Consider the following 21,328-nt stretch of genomic DNA (forward strand, 5'->3'; position numbering starts at 1 on the left):
TTATAATATTGTGTTATATATTAAATTATATTAATTAATTATAAATATAAAGTTTGTTTTTGTTTATCAATTCATATTAAAATTTATATACATATTGAAATTTTAAAACACAATAACGTATTTCACAAAAGCTTATTATTAAGTGTTATAAATATAATCTTATTTATTTAATATCATTGTAATGAAAAAAATATAGAGTATATATTTGTTAAAACCAAATTAATAAAAGACGTGTTTGACAATTTATATAAGTTAGAAGAATAAAACATATTTTTTGGAAATAAAAATGAGGTAAAAAATAGAATAGATTTAAAGATGAAAAACTATCTACCCTATTTTTTTACTCAATTAAAAAAAAAAAAAAAAGGTTGGAATTGTCTGACGAGAACAATAGAATTAGTTATTTGGCTGATTTAAATATACAATGTATATTATTTTTTCTTATTTGTACAAAGAATTTCGTTATTTATATTTGAAATTGTTAATTCTGAAAGGACTAATATTACTATTTTCCAATCAAATTAAACCTTTATATAGTATTTACCTTGTATTTGTTTTTGTTTTGTTTTTTGTTTTCTTTTTTTAAATTTTAAAAGTATTTTCTCACCAATTCGGAATTGTTGTAGAAATAAAGAACTAGTTTATTTTCTTGTCCAGAATATACAACCCATTTTTTTGAAATACTGAATGCTAATTATCCAAATCTTAACATCTATCATCTTAGGACAAAACCGATACCAACCCAAGAATCCCGAGTACCAAAATTGGTGAAAAAGCAAATACCAAGAACTGAACCGAACGTTATTAATACTAGCTATGATACCGAATCCTAAATTTCATGATTTTAAAATACGAGTACCGCCCCATATTAATATAAACGGTACCAGTACCAGTTCTGATCAGAAAAGTTCGGTAGTCTTGTTCACCCCTAATCAAATGCACCTTAAAGTAACCTTGGTACTTTAATCAAAACCCCAAATCATAAATAAAACAAAAGGGCTAATGCCACAAAATAGCAAACTTAATTTTAGTTTATCTTATTATGGGATTTTTTCATAAAAAAAAAGTCCTTGTACTTTCAAAATTCTATGTAAATTAATCAGTCAATTTTTTATTTTACCGGTTCGGACAGTCTAATGTGCTGATGTGGCATTGCGACATTATACTCAAACCTATAAAAAAATTGACTGATTGACCTTGATGGGATGAAAAAAACTCAACCCCCATAAGACAAATAAAAAAATTAGGTTGCTATTTAACGAGGTTAACCCAATAACTAAAAAAAAAAAGCATACAGTTGTTCTAAAATTCAATCATGCTTTGATGGTCTAACACTAGGTAAAATATTATATATGTATATACAAATCCTGCCTAAATCTTTTTACCATAATTAAAGTTGGATTATTTCACCTCAATGCATCCTCCAAAATAGTTTTAAATGCAAGATTCAAAGCAAAATAAGAAAGTTTTAATTTTTTTTCAAGGCTTGATAGCACGCCCTTTGTATTGACCCCTTTGAATCACAAAATCATCCGGAGGTTGAAATTCTTCCAACCATGAAACTTCTGATAATGTTTCTCCATCTACCTCGATCGTACCTTCAAACCAGAATATATAATACAAAAGGGTTAAATGCACGAAATAGCAATGTACTTTATTTGATTTGTTTATCATAATAACATCCTACTTTCTATTTGTGTATTTCTTTCTATTGCAATATTGTACTTTAAAACATCTACCAAATTATAGCAATGAAAGACTTAGCCCTAATAAGCTATTGCCAAGATAAACTATAAATCTATAGGAAACTTTGACTTTTGAGGTCAGACATATGACTTCAGAACTTTACATTTCGCATGAACTTTTTTTTAAAGATTTTTTAAAGCATGATATAAAGGTTAAATGGAATCAATGGTTTGTTTATTATAGGATGCTAATTACAATTCTTTTTGATACAAATTTGTACTTTAAACAAAATCTACCCAATTATAGCAATATCGTCCAATTCAAAGCAATTTTTACTGCTATTATAAGAAAAAGTATTAAAAGTGCATTGCTAGAAATGGATAGATTTTTCAAACTACAATGCCTTAAATTGTGAAAGTATATTATTTCATGCATTAAATTGTGTCAACAATTCTGAAAAGACCTAGAAGTGGGGTACAGTTTTTAGCATGAAGCATTTTCTAGTAGATGTTAATAACAATGAAAGTATGGTAATAAGAACAAAAGGAAACCAATCATTGTAAATGACAACAATAACAAATTTAAAAAATTAGGATTAAAAAGTTCTAAATACACAATCAATAGCCGATTGTAATAAACACAGGAGAGAGAGAGAGAGAGAGGGAGAGAGAGAGAGAGAGAGAGAGAAGTGATTAATTCTTGGAAAATAAAATAAATGGGTTTGAATAATAAGAATTAAAAAAGAAAAGGAGAAAGTTTGGTTAAAACAACCATCTTTCCTGGGTTTCGAAAAAGGTTATATAGAAAAAGCAGAATGTACTTTCAACATATTATCTATTTATTTAGCCATTGAACCATTCTTTTTATAATAATTATAATAAAGGTTCAGCGCCTAAATCAAGAAAAAAAAATCTCTACTTGGGTATTGAGTATTTATTTGTAAAAACTGAAACTTTTTGCACTTGATAGTTTCAAGTTTCAACTCCAGAAAAAAAAAAATCCAGTAAAATTTTACTTTATTTCAACGGGTAGAAAGATAAAATGGAGAAAGTACGTTTTCCATATTTTGCATATCAAAACTGAGTGACCCTAAAATTGATTTTCTTAAAAAGGTAAAATAATAATAATAATAATAATAATAATAATAATAATAATAATAAAAGAAGGTATAACGATTCAATCACTATAGAAAATAGTTAAGCACCAAAACCGATATAAATGATGAAAGTGGTTTTTTGAAGTAAAAAAAAGTAAAATGATTAAATCTACGGAAAATAATTAAGTGAACAAATCGAGGTTACAGAATGACACTTGAAACACATAGGCCAATTTGGTAATTCACTAATGGAAATAGAAATCTTGAAAATTCAAATTTTTTCCTAGTTCTACATCATTATCCAAGTCAAGCTTTAACACAAAAGACTACATTTTATTACCATAACAAATAAAAATCTTTGTCCCTTTTCGAATCGAATTGTCAATGATTTAAATAATCTAAATAGATCAAAACAAGAAAAAGAATTACGGTTGTTGACTATTTGACTTTTGAAACAAAAAAGATGACTTACAAGGTAGGTTTCCTCCAAGTGACCTCCTAAAATAAGTGCAGTGTCTCCCATCTTCAGAAGAGTAAGGTGGTGACAATATATCAAAAATAGCACAAGGAGTTATTGCTCTGAAACAATGGATGTTTCCTCCTTTAGTTGGATACAATGTTGTTGTTCTAGAAGGTCCACTCATCACTCCATCTTTCACAAGCTTTGCAGGTCTTGCTATTGCATCTACCAAAAAAAAAACGTAAAACACATTACCAAAACCATATTCTAATCAAATAAAATATAAAAAGAACGCATCTTAGTAAACTAAATAAAGAAAAAAAGTGGAAACCATTTGACTATCGAAACCTAGTCAATGATGAGTTTCACTAATTCATGTGCTATTTCTTTATTTCTCATATATATACAAAAGGAAAACGTTTAATGCTAAATCACAATCACGTAACTTAATAGTGAATAGCATCTTATTTGACCTAATATACATCATCATTCTACTTCTTGGAGATAGATTTTTTTTAGCATTCACAGATAGGTTCACTCTTTAATAATATCTTTCTTTTTTTATCGCCAAACCCATATAAATAGAAGAAATGAAACATGTTTTATACTTTTATAGCATCTTGTGCATATGTTTTTTGTATGAATTGGATATTTACATGTTAATAATAGGGTTAAATGCAAGAAACAACAAGGTGCATTTGTTTAGTTGTATCTTTTCCAAAGTATTGTGTCCCAATAACAGAAAGATTGAAAAATACAATATGTAATAAAAAGAAATGAAAGAGTTATTTAGCCCTAAATAATATTTGTAGTACTTGTTGTGTGTATCTATATATACATACCTTCAGACATATCAGAAGGCAAGGGTACATCAAGCCAATCATAGGATTTAACTTGCATTGATCCATAAAGAAGCTTGCTTAACACAGTCATTCCAGGATGATTGTGAAGAGGAATGATAGAAGAAGATGGCATGCAGAATATCCCCATCTACAAAATTACATAATTCATATAAAATGGAAAACAATGTGTTAATATGTTATTATAACTTTTAACTCACAGAAAAGCTTTCAGATTCATGAATATGAATATATTTAATTGGTGGCAAAGATCGGAGGCCACCATTGCGCTCATTAACGGGCCCAGTCCAGCTACGCACTAATTGGGCTTCCTGTTCAAGCCCAACATCAGAAGGCTTGATTTTATCTACAACAAAAAAGAAAAGAATCAAAATGCATCAAGAGATTGAAAGTAGAAATATAATTCAAGAAGAAAACAATGGAGCCTACCTAAGAGAGCACGAACTTTTTCAAGAGCATCTTCTGACACGGGCCCATTGGGAGATAGAGATACTTTGCAAACGTTATAAAGCTTCTGTATTGCTGGCATGATTTAACAACACTGCCACCAAATAACTCTGTTTGACTTTTGAGTTTTGACCAGAATTTCAATTCAAAATCCCCCTTTGAAGGAATCTAGACTACTGCAACAGGTTGAATGTTTTGACAGAAGGGTCCTCTAGTAGCACAGAAGACCCTTCAGTGCTTTTGAAAAGCTAGTGTAGGAAACTGGAGTCAGAGTTTGTTAATAACTGAATTTTAAAATGTCAATGAACTTGGACCCGAGTGTATGCACATCTCCATCACATGATAAGGCGCTGCATGTTTGTGCCACTGCATATGGAAAACAGAATTCAAATTGATAAGTCACAGTGAAAAGGAAATCCATGGAGGTTGATGACGAGATCTTCAACCCTCATGCAACTCAATAATCGACATCCACGAAAAGAAAAAGATAGAGGTTCTTCAATTTTCCAATGAAAGCAAAATAAGTGAAGAAAATTATAGAGTTCTGTTTCAAATTTGGTACTTTACCACGAACCAGAAACCCTTACACAAACAGAATCTTACTTCGTCGATTTGGAAATATAAGATTTATCAATTTTGTGAACTTTAAATCAGACATCATCAATTTTGTATTCTGACTGGAACGTCATCCACTCAGCGACCTAAATTACAAATTTAAGATAACCAATTTTGGAAATTCCAATTTGGGCGTACAATGAGAAACATTCATCCAGAGGCGAACAAGCGTCTAATCAATTTCAAATAACAGAATTCATCTGAAGAGAAACCCTTTGAGCTTAATTGTCGATTAACGCTGAAATTTCGATCTTACGCACACAGTTTTGTTGATTGACGATTAAAGAAATTAGCAATTGATTGATGATAACAGCTGGCGACAAGAAACGCAGTGTGTGCGGATGGAAAAGAGAGGAGAGTACCTTGGCAACGCATAGTGAGGAAACAATACGGCTATGGCGATGGCGATGCGATGGCGATGGTGATGGCGATGGTGATGAATTGAGGGATTATGTGAAAAGATGAAAAGAGTAAACCTGAAGATCTGTCGCGTATGGTACGTTGTTTTGGAGGATTCCGGCAGCGATCAGACTGCTGACCACCTGACAGGTTTGCCCTTCTTCTGACTTGCGTTCACGAGGATGCCACTGCCAGTACTATATAAGCATGTATTGTGCGTGATGGAACGAGGTTTTGCTTCCTTATACACACAATTGCATAAATGGTCCCTGTGGTTGGAAAAGATACCGAAATATTGGAAAAGGAATATGATAATAATAATTGTTTGGGTTTCTATTTTATGTGTCACGAATCCTCACGTTTTCCGAGAATATAATTGTATACTTAAAATAATAATTTTTAACAATTTATCATTAAATATTTATTAATAAAAAACTAAGGTTCTAAAAAGATTGTTATATAGCTCCAAGATTTGTATATATCGTCAATCTTTATCAAAACACCACTTTAACTCATATATGCGTATAAAAGTGAATAATAGTTAATGTTAATTATATACAAAATTGTCGCCTTATATCACGGCTTACAAACGACGTAGATCGTCAAGACTTAGAAAAGCTTGAGATTTGACATTGTCGCCAAGTTATGCCTTACGCTATTTAGAACTTTGATAAAAACCAATATTAGTAGCAACGCAAACCTATAGTTAACATATATTATTATTAAGCGTAATATTTTTAAATAATTGGTTATGTCGACCATTAATTGATCATTTTATAGACTGTTTTAAGTTGTGTAAAATGTATATAAACTGTATCTTGTTTTTTTTATATATAACAAAAAAATATTATAAAATAGATACAAAATCTTGTGATTATTTATTGACCGTTGTAAGTTGTTTAAATTGTATATTAAATGTATGTTGATACATATATAAAGTCAAGATCTTTTGTGAATCAATATATTTCTCGTGAACTCCATGAAACTTTTAATGCTATTTATTTATTTATTTTTGTAAAGAAAATTGACTTAAGGCATTAAGTAGGTTATATAGATGTGCATTCGCAAAAAAACAAGAAAAAATGTGCATATATAAAAGTTGTTTTTGACAAACATATGTACTTCCGATGTTTTTGTATATACACACTTTTCATGTATGCACATTTTTTCGAGATTTTTTTCGCGAATGCAATTTTGTATGACCGACTTAATGTTTTAGTTCGAACTTTTAAAAACAAATCACATGAAAAAAGTTCACGGGAAAATATTGGTTCGCAAAAGATCCTATATATATATATATATATATATATATATATATATATATATATATATATATATATACACACACACACACACACACATATTACAACATTTAATAACATACAAACAATACAACATCTATTACAACATTTAATAACATACAAACAATACAACATCTATTATAACATTTATATCAAAATAAATAAATATATAAATAAACTTATTAAAATCTTACAAATCATACAAAAAGAATATAGAAATCAACATACATATGATATATAGAAACACTATTATCTTATGAAAAATTTGTGTTGCATTAGCCATTAATGCGCCAAAACTCGTTTTTCCAACTCTTCTTTGAATAAAAAGATCTCTTCAAACACATATTTTTTTGTGAACAAAACATACTTATATAATACTCCTATCGCTAAAATGCATACAAATTAGAGGAAAACAAGAAAGTCATTACCAATTAATATTTATATGATAAAAACTCTTGAGTTGTACTCATCAATTACTTTAATTTTTAAATGATAAATAGACATAAATTAGAAAAAGTTTAAGTTGGAGTTGGAGTTTCAAATGAATGAGGTTTAATGATTTTTGGCCTTTATTATAATAAATACTATACGAATGCCCGAACGTTGCACAGAAACACATATATAGTTGAAGTTTCTACAAATATTTGTTTTTTTAAATATAACATTAATAACGTTGTTGTTAAATTTGATATAATAATTTGTATACTAAATTGATATAATATATTGATTATTTTGAATTATATGACAACATATATATTTATTATAACTACATAATCTCAATCGTTTGAATGATTTAATGTTATTTATAGTTGTTGTTATTGTAAATTAATTTTTAAAAAATTATTTGCTTAATGTTTTAATTTATATCATTATAATTATTTAAAACATCAAACATTATTTTCTGGTTTTAAAGGTAACAATATAATCATTTATATAGAGTAATTTTTTAACGATTATAAAAATATTTTTAGGAAATATTTTAGTTAAATTGATATTACAATTTAGTTTTTTTATTTATCACTACAATTTATTATTTTTAAGTATTTATAAAATATTCTTTAGTTTTTAAGTGGAACTGAAATTTATAATTAAATTGACACTATAATGTTATATTTAAATTAACGATTTAACTATTTTGTTCAAACTGTTCAAAAGTTGTAGTTTTAAACTGATAATTGTTTACATACAACAATATTTTAAATCTAATAAATTAAGTATAATATGTTAAAAGTTAAAGACATAATTTTATACGAAGATGTAAAGATACTATTTTAAAATTGAAATTTAGTTTATTTATGATTACACTTTAGGTTTGATATTTATTTAACCTTATTAACCAACTTATAATCATTATTAGAAAGACACTACAATTTATCACTTTTAACTATTTACAAAATATTTTTTGGGTTGTTTAAGTTGAACTAAAATTTATATTTAAGTTTACCATTTAGTGTTATATTTAAATTAATAATTTAAGTATTTTATAAAAATTGCTCCAAAATTGTATATTTAAAAAGATAATGGTTTACACTCAACAATATATTAAAACTAATAAATTAAGTACAATATGTTAAAAGTTATGAAACATAACATTATAAGTAGAAGTAAAAATATTATTTTAATATTGAAAATTAGTTTATATATGATTACATTTTAGGTTTGATATTTATTTAACTTTATTAAGAAAACACCTACATGGCTCCGTCATAATACGTTATAGCTCCAAGACTTGTACATGCTGTCAATCTTTATCAAAACGCTACCTTAACTCATATATGTGTATAAAAATGAATAATAGTTAAAAATACAAATAAAAATATTAATTATATATAAAATTGTCGCCTTATGTCACGGCTTACAAACGACGTGGATCGTCAAGACTCAGAAAAACTTGAGATTTGACATTGTCGCCAAGTTATGCGTTACGCTATTTAGAACTTTGATAAAAACCAATATTAGTAGCAACGCAAACCTATAGTTAACATATATTATTATTAAGCGTAATATTTTTAAATAATTGGTTATGTCGACCATTAATTGATCATTTTATAGACTGTTTTAAGTTGTGTAAAATGTATATAAACTGTATCTTGTTTTTTTTATATATAACAAAAAAATATTATAAAATAGATACAAAAACTTGTGATTATTTATTGACCGTTTTAAGTTGTGTAAATTGTATATTAAATGTATGTTGATACATATATAAAGTCAATATCTTTTGTGAATCAATATATTTCTCGTGAACTCCATGAAACTTTTAATGCTATTTATTTATTTATTTATTTTTGTAAAGAAAATTGACTTAAGGCATTAAGTAGGTTATATAGATGTGTATTCGCAAAAAAAAAAAAAAAAAACAAAAAAATAATGTGCATATATAAAAGTTGTTTTTGACGAACATATGTACTTCTGATGTTTTTGCATATACACACTTTTCATGTATGCACATTTTTTCGAGATTTTTTTCGCGAATGCAATTATGTATGACCGACTTAATGTTTTAGTTCGAACTTTTAAAAACAAATCACATGAAAAAAGTTCATGGGAAAATATTGGTTCGCAAAAGATCCTATATATATATATATATATATATATATATATATATATATATATATATATATATATTACAACATTTAATAACATACAAACAATACAACATCTATTATAACATTTATATCAAAATAAATAAAGAAATAAATAAACTTATTAAAATCTTACATATCATACAAAAAAAAAAATATAGAAATCAACATACATTTAATATATAGAAAGACTATTATCTTATGAAAAATTTGTGTTGCATTAGCCATTAATGCGGCAAAACTCGTTTTTCCAACTCTTCTTTGAATAAAAAATCTCTTCAAACACATATTTTTTTGTGAACAAAACATACTTATATAATACTCATATAGCTAAAATGCATACAAATTAGAGGAAAACAAGAAAGTCATTACCAATTAATATTTATATGATAAAAACTTTTGAGTTGTACTCATCAATTACTTTAATTTTTAAATGATAAATAGACATAAATTAGAAAAAGTCTAAGTTGGAGTTGGAGTTTCAAATTAACGAGGTTCAATGATTTTTGGCCTTTATTATAATAGATACTAGGCGAATGCCCGTACGTTGCACAGAAACACATATATAGTTGAAGTTTCTACATATATATATATATATATATATATATATATATATATATATATATATATATATTTAATATAACAATAACGTTGTTGTTAAATTTGATATAATAATTTGTATACTAAATTGATATAATATATTGATTATTTTGAATTATATGATAACATATACATCAATTATAACTACATAATCTCAATCGTTTGACTGATTTCTACCTGTGAGTTACACATGAATAAAATTAAATATGATATATGGTTTAATGTTATTTATAGTTGTTGTTATTGTAAATTAATTTTTTAAAATTTATTTACTTAATGTTTTAATTGATATCATTATAATTATTTAAAACGTCAAACATTATTTTTTGGTTTTAAAGGTAACAATATAATAATTTATATAGAGTTATTTTTTAACTATTGTTATTGTAAGTTATTTTAAGCTACTTATTTGAATACTTTTAACGATTATAAAAACATTTTTAAGAAATATTTTAGTTAAATTGATATTACAATTTAGTTTTTGCATTTATCACTACAATTTATCACTTTTAAGTATTTACAAAATACTCTTTGGTTTTTTAAGTGGAACTGAAACTTATATTTAAATTGACACTATAATGTTATATTTAAATTAACGATTTAACTATGTTGTTCAAACTGTTCAAAAGTTGTAGCTTTAAACTGATAATGGTTTACACACAACAACATTTTAAATCTAATAAATTAAGTATAATATGTTAAAAATTAAAGACATAACTTTATACGAAGATGTAAAGATACTATTTTAAAATTGAAATTTAGTTTATTTATGATTACACTTTAGGTTTGATATTTAACCTTATTAACCAACTTATAATCATTATTAGAAAGACACTACAATTTATCACTTTTAACTATTTACAAAATATTTTTTGGGTTGTTTAAGTTGAACTAAAATTTATATTTAAGTTTACCATTTAGTGTTATATTTAAATTAATAATTTAAGTATTTTATACAAATTGCTCCAAAATTGTATCTTTAAAAAGATAATGGTTTACACTCAACAATATATTACAACTAATAAATTAAGTACAATATGTTAAAAGTTATGAAACATAATGTTAGGGTGCAAAGTCACGCTTGGATGTGGCTTACCATTATTGATGTGTAAATGAGTTGTCTTTCCTATAAATAGGAAGTGAGTGACACTCATATTTAGAATGATCATTTTGGAGTGTTAGACTAGAAAGAGAATTTGTACAAGACCCATTTGTATACTCTTTCAAGATCTAATGAGAGCTTAACAAGATTTATTTACTCCTTGTGTTCTTGATTTTACATGATGATTCACTAGATCTTTTCAAATTCCACACATGTCATCATAATCAACACCACTACAATTGGTATCAGAGCGGATGTTCTTGATTTGATCAAGAATTGATTCAAGGTAGCAATCTAGATTTGTTGATTCTTCATGTTCTTATTGATCATCGTGTTTAGAGAGTGTTTGTGTTCTAGAAATCGAATTTTTCATTGATTTGATCCAGAATTCGATTTTCTCTCTCTAGAATACTTGTTTGTACCACTTTCTCTCACTAGAATTTGGTTCATATTCACTTTCTCTCTCTAGAGATCTTCTTGATTTTCACTTTCTCTCTCTAGAAAACCCAAGTTCATATCATTTGATTCAAAAGTAAAGAAGCAATTATGGAGAAACGGATGATACAAAGTAAAGATTTTCAAGGTGAATACACTTTTGAATATCTTCTTTATAGCTTGACTATTGGTTTGAATAGTGAATGTGATCTCGTTGTAAATGGAGAAAAGAATGAAGTTGGAGAATTAATTAGTTGTCCAATTTTTCAAACCAAAGATTTGTTTGATCGTTTGGTTATAACATATCAAAAGAGACCAAGAAATAAGAAAGAATGAGAAGTCATAAAAGGAATTCCTCATGCTGAATGCAAATATGGAAGCAATAAATTTGAATATTATGCAAACTGTCGTGAAGCTCGGGAAGGTGTTCTTGATGATGATCATGATGTTCACGATAAAGGAGTTCAATTTGATTCTCAAGATGAATTTTTTTTTGTTCAATTGGAGTTCAAACCGATGATATTTTGTGCTCTTGTGATTCGTTTGAAGGAATGATTCCTTATCGGAAGTCGGTGATCCAAGAAAATCATAAGTATCAAACTCCAAAAGATTTGATTCAAACTCACAAAGTTGAAGTTGTGGAAAGTGGGTTTGTTCATGAAATCAAGTCTTCAAAATGCAAAAAAAATGAGAAAGAAAAAGAAGAAGAAGATTAAAAGGAAGAACAAGCGGGTTTATTCACAAAAAACGTCAAATGTTGTTGTGAATCCGAAATCCGTGAAGCAAATTTGGGTTCCAAAGCAACAATCTCCAAATGTTGCATTGAATTTGAAGTCAAAAACCAAATGTGTTGGTGGTTCTTTTAAAGATGTTCTTGGATCGATGAAGAACACAAAGAACACGAAGAACGAGTTGTACATCTCGCATAATGGGTGGTACAATGTTCAAATTGGAGATTTTCTTGTTCCAACAAAAGAACCAAGATCTTCTAAATTTGATTTGTTCGTTGAAAATGGATCTCCATTCATCAAAAAGGTATCTCAAATTCTCAAATGGATTTCAAAACGTCCATGATTTCGATTCGTATTTTGTGTTTTTTTTGATCGATTTGTCTTGTTGGATCTAATTCGTTTCAACACCATTGGTGATCCAACAATATTTTTTTAGATCAAGCCCAATCCAAAAGATTTAATTTTACTGTTCATAAATCCAAATGTTGAGCCCAATCATTTTCGTATTACTGTTCATCGATCCTGAATCCCAATTTCAAATGTTTTGATTGCTGTTCATGTCCAATTTATCTTGAGCCCAATTCTTCATTTATTTCATAATCGTGATCCATAAAGCCTTTATATCAGTTTTCAGTCTAATTACTTGGTGATGAAATTCAAGTCTCTGTTTTCATTTGTATAGTACACATGCTTTACTTACTTGTACCATTGAATCATCATATATCTTGATAATCAATTGTTCTTGAAATTTTTGATCTGAGTTCGCATCCATTGAATGTGTATATGAATCGAAATCATATCGCATGTTTTGTTATTAATCGACTGAAGCATTGAAAGTCCATCAGAAGTCAAAATCGAATTTGATTTGGAGATTATCGTCTGATGAACAGAAAGTCAAACTAACGAAAACTTGGGATTCTGATGAACTGGAAAATGAATTTGAGGTCAAACAAGTTTCGTTATCAGTTTGGAAGTTGTTTTGGAGTCGATTGCAACTAAAATCATTTTTGTGAAGTTGATTTTGATAAAAAAAAATCATTGGTTTGGGGTCGAGTTTTGCATCGACTATATTTGTGGGTATTGGAATCGTGATTTGGATTGAGAAGTGAAATCGATTTTGGGTTAGTCTCAACAAGAGAAGTATGTGTTACAATCATTCAATGATTAATGATGAAGGACTGAAAGCGAATGGTCGATATTCGATGGTTGATTTGATTTTGGAGATTATTAGAATCGACTAATTTTGAAGTCGATTAGGAAGAAAGCAAAGATGCTCTCTTTACGATTGGTATCCTTGAGTGTTGAATCTATTTTGGATTGGTGATGTAGAATCGAGAGTCGATGATTATTGTAAGATTGTTCCTGAGCATCGAAGCCTAGGAGTCTCGATTTGCAAGAGTTGAAGTCAAAGTTGATTTTGACTTTTCTTGGTCAAATTCACTATTCGTTGTCTGTTAACGAAGTGAAGAAGAAAAAAACACAAATTTTTGAAATTGGTCCCTCAACTTTTATTGAAGTGGCAGAAAAGGTCCAACTTCGACATTGGAGTAAAACTTTGTGAAGAATGGTAGAATTTCTCATTTAGCCCCTACAGTTTTGAAAAGTTGGCAACAAATACCCAACTTCAAAATTCGGCTTATTTTCTGAGAAAATGAAGATTTTACAGTTCTGGTCCCTACAGTTTGTGCGAATTTATGCTTTATGCCCAGTTTCACAAATGAGGTAGAGTTTCGTAAATTTGATTGTTTTTGGCGCAATGGGTCCCTGCAGAATTCAGAAAGTGACAATTTTTACCTGGATTTTGGAAAATCTTGCAACTTTCACCCAAAAAGTCAAAATTTTCACTAATTTGGAAAGTTTTTGAGGCTTTTTCGTGATTGTTTTTCCATGCAAGTTTTTTCGATGATTCATTTTTGGTATACATCAAGGAGGAGTATTGGGAAGTTTATTCCTTGGGCGCTTCTCACCCTTAATGGGTTTTATAATCATTTTTTGATTATAAAAAGGGGGAGAATGATGGGTATTCGAAGCAGGTTTGTCGGATATTCATTTGCGGATTTGAAGACTAGCGTTACTTCGAGGGGGAGTTTGGTCTTGACCACGCTAGCTCGTTGGAGATTGAAGCCAGGACATCCAATCCTAACTTTGAGGGGGAGAATGTTAGGGTGCAAATTCACTCTTGGATGTATTTGTGCTTTATCCTTATTGATGTGTAAATGAGTTGTCTTTCCTGTGTATAGGAAGTGAGTGACACTCATATTTAGAATGATCATTTTGGAGTGTTAGAATAGAGAGAGAATTTGTACAAGATCCATTTGTATACTCTTTCAAGATCTAATATGAGCTTACACAGATTTATTTACTCCTTGTATTCTTGAGTTTACATGATGATTCACTAGATCTTTTCTAATTCCGCACATGTCATCATAATCAACACCACTACAATTACACCGGGTCACTGCAGAATTTTGAAATTGACAATTTCTACCTATTTTTGAGAAATTTTGTCAAAGACGGTTCGTGAACGAAGCTAAAAATTAAAGATTTTTTGGATTGAAGCAAAAAGTTTATGCCACATGTTAAGGGGGAGTTTTGACACGAAAAATTCTGAATAGAGCACGTTCTCTTTCCTTGATGGTTTTATAATCAAATTTCAATTATAAAAAGGGGGATAAATTTATATGGAAATTCGAAGTTGAATTTTTCGCATTACGAGAACTTGAAGACTAAAGTGACCTTGAATTTTTGAATTTTATGAAATGATGTGATTGGAGATTCGGAAGTGATTTTTGTTCGCGATGGGCTTGGATTTATTGAAGATTTCTGGGGTGTGTTTTTATGCTCAACTATAATGATGGTTATTTGGAGTTTGAGAAGCTCTTGATCATTCGTTGATGCTCGGTTCGTATGGTTTCACATCCTAGAACCCAAATTGAAGAATCATGGAAGAATTGAAGATTTGAAGTTCATCTCAAAATGTGTCACGCTTGAGGCTCGGATCGCGTAGTTGCTCAATTTTGGAAGATTTGAAGTGGGTTATCCATTCCTAACTTTGAGGGGGAGAATGTTGGGTACAAAGTTATTCATGAATGACTTTGTAAATGGTTTGACTTTTGTAGACCCAATTACATGTGGTGCATTAGCCTTATGACATGAGATAGATAATGAGAGAGAGAGAGAGACATGTAAACACCTCTATATAAGGTGGGCTCATACCACTTATGGAGATGTGCTTGAGAGATGTAAAATTGAGTGTGTAAGTGTGTGTTATTTATGTAGATTTAGATCTAGATCCCTTTTTTTAACACCATACATAATCGAATGCATCTCTTAAACACCGAAATCACCATGCTCATTGTGTGTTCTTTGATTCCGCAAGACAAACCAATGCTCATAAGTCACATCACATAACTTTATAAGTAGAAGTAAAAATATTACTTTAATATTGAAAATTAGTTTATATATGATTACACTTTATGTTTGATATTTATTTAACCTTATTAACCAATCACCTATATAGCTGAAGTCTTTACAAAGATATGTTTATTTTTAAATATAACAATAACGTTTTTGTTAAATTTGATATAATAATTCATATACTAAATTGATATAATATATTGATTATTTTGAATTATATGATAATATATACATATATTATAACTACATAATCTCAATCGTTTGAGTGATTTCTACCCGTAAGTTACACATAAATAAAATTAAATATAATATATGGTTTAATGTTATTTATAGTTGTTGTTATTGTTAATTATTTTTTTTAAATTTATTTGCTTAATGTTTTAATTTCTATCATTATAAATATTTAAAACATCAAACTTTGTTTTTTTGATTTTAAAGGTAACAATATAAACATTTATATAGAGTTATTTTTAACAATTATTATTGTAAGTTATTTTAAGCTACTTATTTGAAAACTTTTAACGATTATAAAAATATATTTATGAAATATTTTAGTTAAATTGAGATTACAATTTAGTTTTTGCATTTATCACTATAATTTATCACTTTTAAGTATTTACAAAATATTCTTTGGTTTTTTAAGTGGAACTGAAATTTATATTTAAATTAACACTATAATGTTATATTTAAATTAGCGATTTAAGTATTTTGTCCAAACTGTTCAAAAGTTGTAGTTTTAAACTGATAATGGTTTACATACAACACCGTTTTAAATCTAATAAATTAAGTATAATATGTTAAAAGTTAAAGACATAACTTTATAAGTAGAAGTAAAGATACTATTTTAAGATTGAAATTTTGTTTATTTATGATTACACTTAAGGTTTGATATTTATTTAACCTTATTAACCAATTTATAATCATTATTAGAAAGACACTATAATTTATCACTCTTAACTATTTACAAAATATTTTTTTTGGATTGTTTAAGTTAAACTAAAATTTATATTTAAGTTGATCCTTGAATGTTATATTTAAATTATTAATGTAAATATTTTATACAAATTGTTCCAAAATTATATATCTTTAAAACGATAATGGTTTGCATCCAACAATATATAAAAACTAATAAATTAAGTATAATATGTTAAAAGTTAAAAAACATAACTTTATAAGTAGAAGTAAAGATATTATTTTAATATTGAAAATTAGTTTATATATGATTACAATTTAGTTTTGATATTTATTTTACGTTATTAACAACCTTATAATTATTATTAGAAAGAAATTGAAAAGTCATGGGAGTTTTAAATGAATGTGGTGAAATGTGATGGGAGTTTCAAATTGATGTGGTGAAAGAAAAAATGTTTCCTTTATAATATAGTACTAGACGAATTCCCCACGTTGCGTAACGTAGGTTAAAAATATATTGTTAGAATATTGAAAAATATATATTATAATGGTTATGTTATTGAAATTAACTTTGACATAATATTTTTACACTAACTATATATATATATATATATATATATATATATATATATATATATATATATATATATATATATATATATATATATATATAATCTCAACTATTTTGAACAATAATATTTATTGACATCAACCCACATTCCTCATTAATAGAATTAAATATAATTATCTATTTAGTATTAATAAGTAAAAGAAAACTTTTAAAAAACACTTACTATTATACGTAAAATGTTAAATATATACTAAAATATAAAGTGATAAGATAAACAATTTGCATTTTTAAAGAGACTTACGTGGATAATATGGATAATATGACGTATCCATGATTTTTAATTGATTATTGTTTTGAAGCAACACAAACATACATATATACACATATATAATATTTAATTAAATATTATCTATATCACATTCCATAACTATGATCAATAACATGAAACTAATCTAATTTACATTAAAATTTCAACCACAACATACAATGATTGTCTTAAAAGAATACCTAAAGCAAGAAAAATAAAATAAAATAAAATAAATTAGTATATAACAAACTTACAAATTAAAAACTTTAACATAATAAAATGGCTTGAAAAATGGTCCAAAGCCCTCAAACCAACACAAAAACTTTTAAACTTATTTTCTTTGTAAATTTTGTATGTGATTGGTATTTCTGTGTCTACTCAAAGAGATTGAACTTTTATAGTAGACTATCCATTAACTGTAGAATAATAATTATTACATTTATTTTATATAAACTTATAATTAATTTGAACAATAGATAAAATAATGCTTATTAAAATCAAATTATTTAAAAGTCTCTACTCATGTTTTACGTGTGTATAATATTAGTTATATTTGTCAACTATTTTAATTTACTACTGTTATGATTTATTAATTTAAAAAAAATTGACGGTGTTTTAATTTCATCATGATGATTATTTAAATTATCAACAACTATTTGTAATCTAACATAGTTTAATTTCTAAGTTTCTATTATTTCTAACTATTATTATTATAAATTAATTTAAAAACAATTTAATGGAATTTTAGTTATTATAAAATATATTTTTCAGAAATCTTTTAGTTAATTCGATTCATAGATTTAGGTTCTTTTATAATTATTATATTTAATGTTTTCCTTTTAAATATGTTAAAAAACAATATATTGATTTTTTTAAACATTATTTGATATTTTACTTTAGGTTTTAAATTTTACACTAAATTTTTAAGCTTATTTGATATATTAATGTAGATTATTTATTTAACAATATATTGAAGTTAACAAATTAAATATATCATATTGATAAGTCATGAAGTCTTCCATTTATGATAATGTTTACAACTAAAAACATACTTAAGTTAATAAATTAAGTATATTATATGGAAATATGAAGAGTTAGGAGTTTCAAATGAATGTGGAAAGAAAAAATGTTTCCTTTATAATATAGTATGATATGATATGATATGATATGATGATATGATATGATATGATATGATATAGATATAGATTAACTAACCTTAGGAAGAAGTGTGTGCATTGCAATGAATTACTATTTTTATATGATAACATTTCAATTTATAAACAAAGACTTTAACCAACTACAACTCAAAATACATAAGTAAAAAAAGTTGTTTAGTTCCATTGATTTATTATTGACAAAATTGCAAAAATGGTCCTTGTGGTATGCAATTTTTGGGGGTTTAGTCCAAACCTCTAGGTATTTGGATTCATGGTCCTTTTGGAGTGGTTTGTATGTGAAAATAGTCCCTCCGAAAACTGAAATGACTATAATACCCTTGTAGTATTTATTTTTCATTTTTCTTTCATTTTTTTTAAAGTTTAATATTTGTTTATTTATTTTAACAATTAAAAAAATAATACTCTCTCTCTCTCTCTCTCTCTCTCTCTCTCTCTTTCCAAAGAAAAAGTCAAAAAAAACACACAACCCACCCCACTTCTTCTACCCCAACCCATCACCCATCTTGTTTATCTTAAACTTCACCCATCTAATCTACAATCTCGTGATGCCTTACTTTCTTCCCGTGCTTCTTTTACAGCGAACCACCGCCATTACCTCACTCTCCTCCATCTTTGTTGCCTGCTATGCATGGGCATCCATCCCACCCATTCTTTCTTCGACATCAACAACCCTAAGGTCACCAGAGCTATTTTTTGATGTTGTATTACCAGCAACACTGATGTGTACTAAATCAGAGTGTAAATTCCAAATCAGAGTTTTTTGTTTAGTTTGAATCTGAACCTGCATTGGAGCCACCACTTTGTAACCTGGATTTGATGGCGATTTCCCATTGCAAGATCTTGGTGTATTTCACCATCGGGGTAACTGAAATTAAGAAACAGAAGCGAGAGTAGTGGCGAGGGGTGGTCGACGGGGATGTTACAACCGACCATTGGGAGCGATGGCGGTGCAGGTGGGTGTGTACGCGTACTTGTATGTGTGTGTGTTTTTTTTCAATCATATACAGTTCTTTTAGCTCGTTCAAGCTCTTTCTGGGTTAAATGGAGCTTTGTCTCCTTCAACAACAACCTCAATTAGATTTTAGTCTATTGATTATTGATTTGGGTTCTCTTGGATATGAGTATTAGAAATGAGGTCAGCGAGTTTAAGGCAGGAAGAGAGAGAGAGAGAGAGCGAGAGAGAGAGAGACTATTATTTTTTTAATTGTTAAAATAAATAAACAAATATTAAACTTTAAAATAAATGAAAGAAAAATGAAAAATAAATACCACAAGGGTATTATAGTCATTTCAATTTTCGGAGAAACTATTTTCACATACAAACCACTCCAAAAGGACCATGAATCTAAAAAACTCGAGGTTTGGACTAAAACCCCAAAAATTTGCATACCACAGGGACCATTTTTGCAATTTTGTCTTTATTATTTTAATATTACAACTCTTAAACCCTCCTCTAAGATCAATAAACTGTTGGGTTTTGTGTACTATAGCACTCCTATGGTACACATACAACCCTAATAGCTTTGGATCTAAGTTTTCTCTAGTCATAAATGCAATAAAATTTCCAAAGCATGAAGCCTACAACTAGCATACAATTTTGACATATAAATCATAAAGTCAAGTTAGAAGAGTACCTCTTTATTGTAGCTTGTAGTTTTAGCCTTTCAAGAGCTTAGCACCTCAAGTGTGATGCCTCAAATGGTTCACAAACACCATGAACAAAGGAGGACTTTGAGAGAGAGACTAGACACTCTAAAATGAGTTATGATTCTCTTAGAATACTTAGGTGTCTCCATTTTGGCTAAGGGGTAACATTTATATAATTTAGGAATCCAAGGGTTATGGGTAAACCCTAATCCATACACTTAGGTTATGATCCATATCTCATTTGGGCTAACTCTTCATGGATACTTAGATAAACTTAGCTCATTATGGATCAATAGCGCAAACAATATATATGTCACTGATTTACATAATCAGTCCCCGTTAATTTAATTAGTCTCTTTTGATCACTAAATTAATTCCAAATTAATTCTTGATCAATACTAATTAAATATTATGATTTATCAATTAATATATTATACTTATAATATATTAGTAAATCATAAATAGCCTCTTTCTCAAATAACCATCCTATCAGATTGTTCTGGTAAAGGCAACCCAAAAGTCCCAAATGGACCATGCTACTCTCGGGTCAAGTACATACTAATTATAGTTATGAGCTTAGACACCTAATCCAACATAAACAACTATAAACATTTAAAAATTTGGTTAATTTCATCAATATTCGTTAACATTGTGCCATAATATATGAGAAAAACTATGATTTGGTATGTAAATCAATGAGAGTGGTTATGACATAAAATACATCCACATCCCGCCAAGATCAAGGCAGTGATGTAATAGGAGGTTCTGAGGTTACCATCTGAGATTCAGAGTTTCCTTAGGTTAGCAGGTTATTACCAGAGGTTCATTTATGATTTCTCCAAGATTGTTATTCTTTTGGCCCGATTGACGATGAAAAATGTGACTTTTCGGTGGGGGTCTGAACACTGGGTGACATTTGAGACTTTGAGGTAGAGATTGTGTGAGTCTTCGATGTTGACCCTCCTCAAGGGTATGGATG

General features: G+C 27.9%; 1 protein-coding gene across 1 annotated transcript; it reads right to left on the reverse strand.

Annotated features, from left to right (window-relative positions):
- Positions 1 to 1,297: 1,297 nt before the first annotated feature.
- LOC111889318 (plant cysteine oxidase 5) lies at positions 1,298 to 5,807 on the reverse strand. Its single transcript, XM_023885452.3, has 6 exons — positions 5,527 to 5,807; positions 4,532 to 4,915; positions 4,303 to 4,448; positions 4,085 to 4,232; positions 3,255 to 3,467; positions 1,298 to 1,598 (listed from the first exon to the last, which is right to left on the reverse strand). The coding sequence occupies exons 2-6, from the start codon at positions 4,629 to 4,631 to the stop codon at positions 1,480 to 1,482; spliced, it is 726 nt and encodes a 241-aa protein (XP_023741220.1). The 5' UTR covers positions 4,632 to 4,915; positions 5,527 to 5,807; the 3' UTR covers positions 1,298 to 1,479.
- Positions 5,808 to 21,328: the final 15,521 nt, after the last annotated feature.

The sequence above is a fragment of the Lactuca sativa genome, chromosome 8 (genome assembly GCF_002870075.4).
Source record: "Lactuca sativa cultivar Salinas chromosome 8, Lsat_Salinas_v11, whole genome shotgun sequence".
NCBI classification, from domain to species: Eukaryota; Viridiplantae; Streptophyta; class Magnoliopsida; order Asterales; family Asteraceae; genus Lactuca; species Lactuca sativa.

Coding starts and splice junctions, on each gene's coding strand:
- LOC111889318 (XM_023885452.3), bottom strand. CDS start 4,631: ATGCCAGCAATACAGAAGCTTTATAACGTTTGCAAAGTATCTCTATCT. Junction 4,449..4,531: donor AAAAGTTCGTGCTCTCTTAG/GTAGGCTCCATT, acceptor TTTTTGTTGTAG/ATAAAATCAAGCCTTCTGAT. Junction 3,468..4,084: donor GCCTTCTGATATGTCTGAAG/GTATGTATATAT, acceptor TTTTTTTGGTAG/ATGCAATAGCAAGACCTGCA.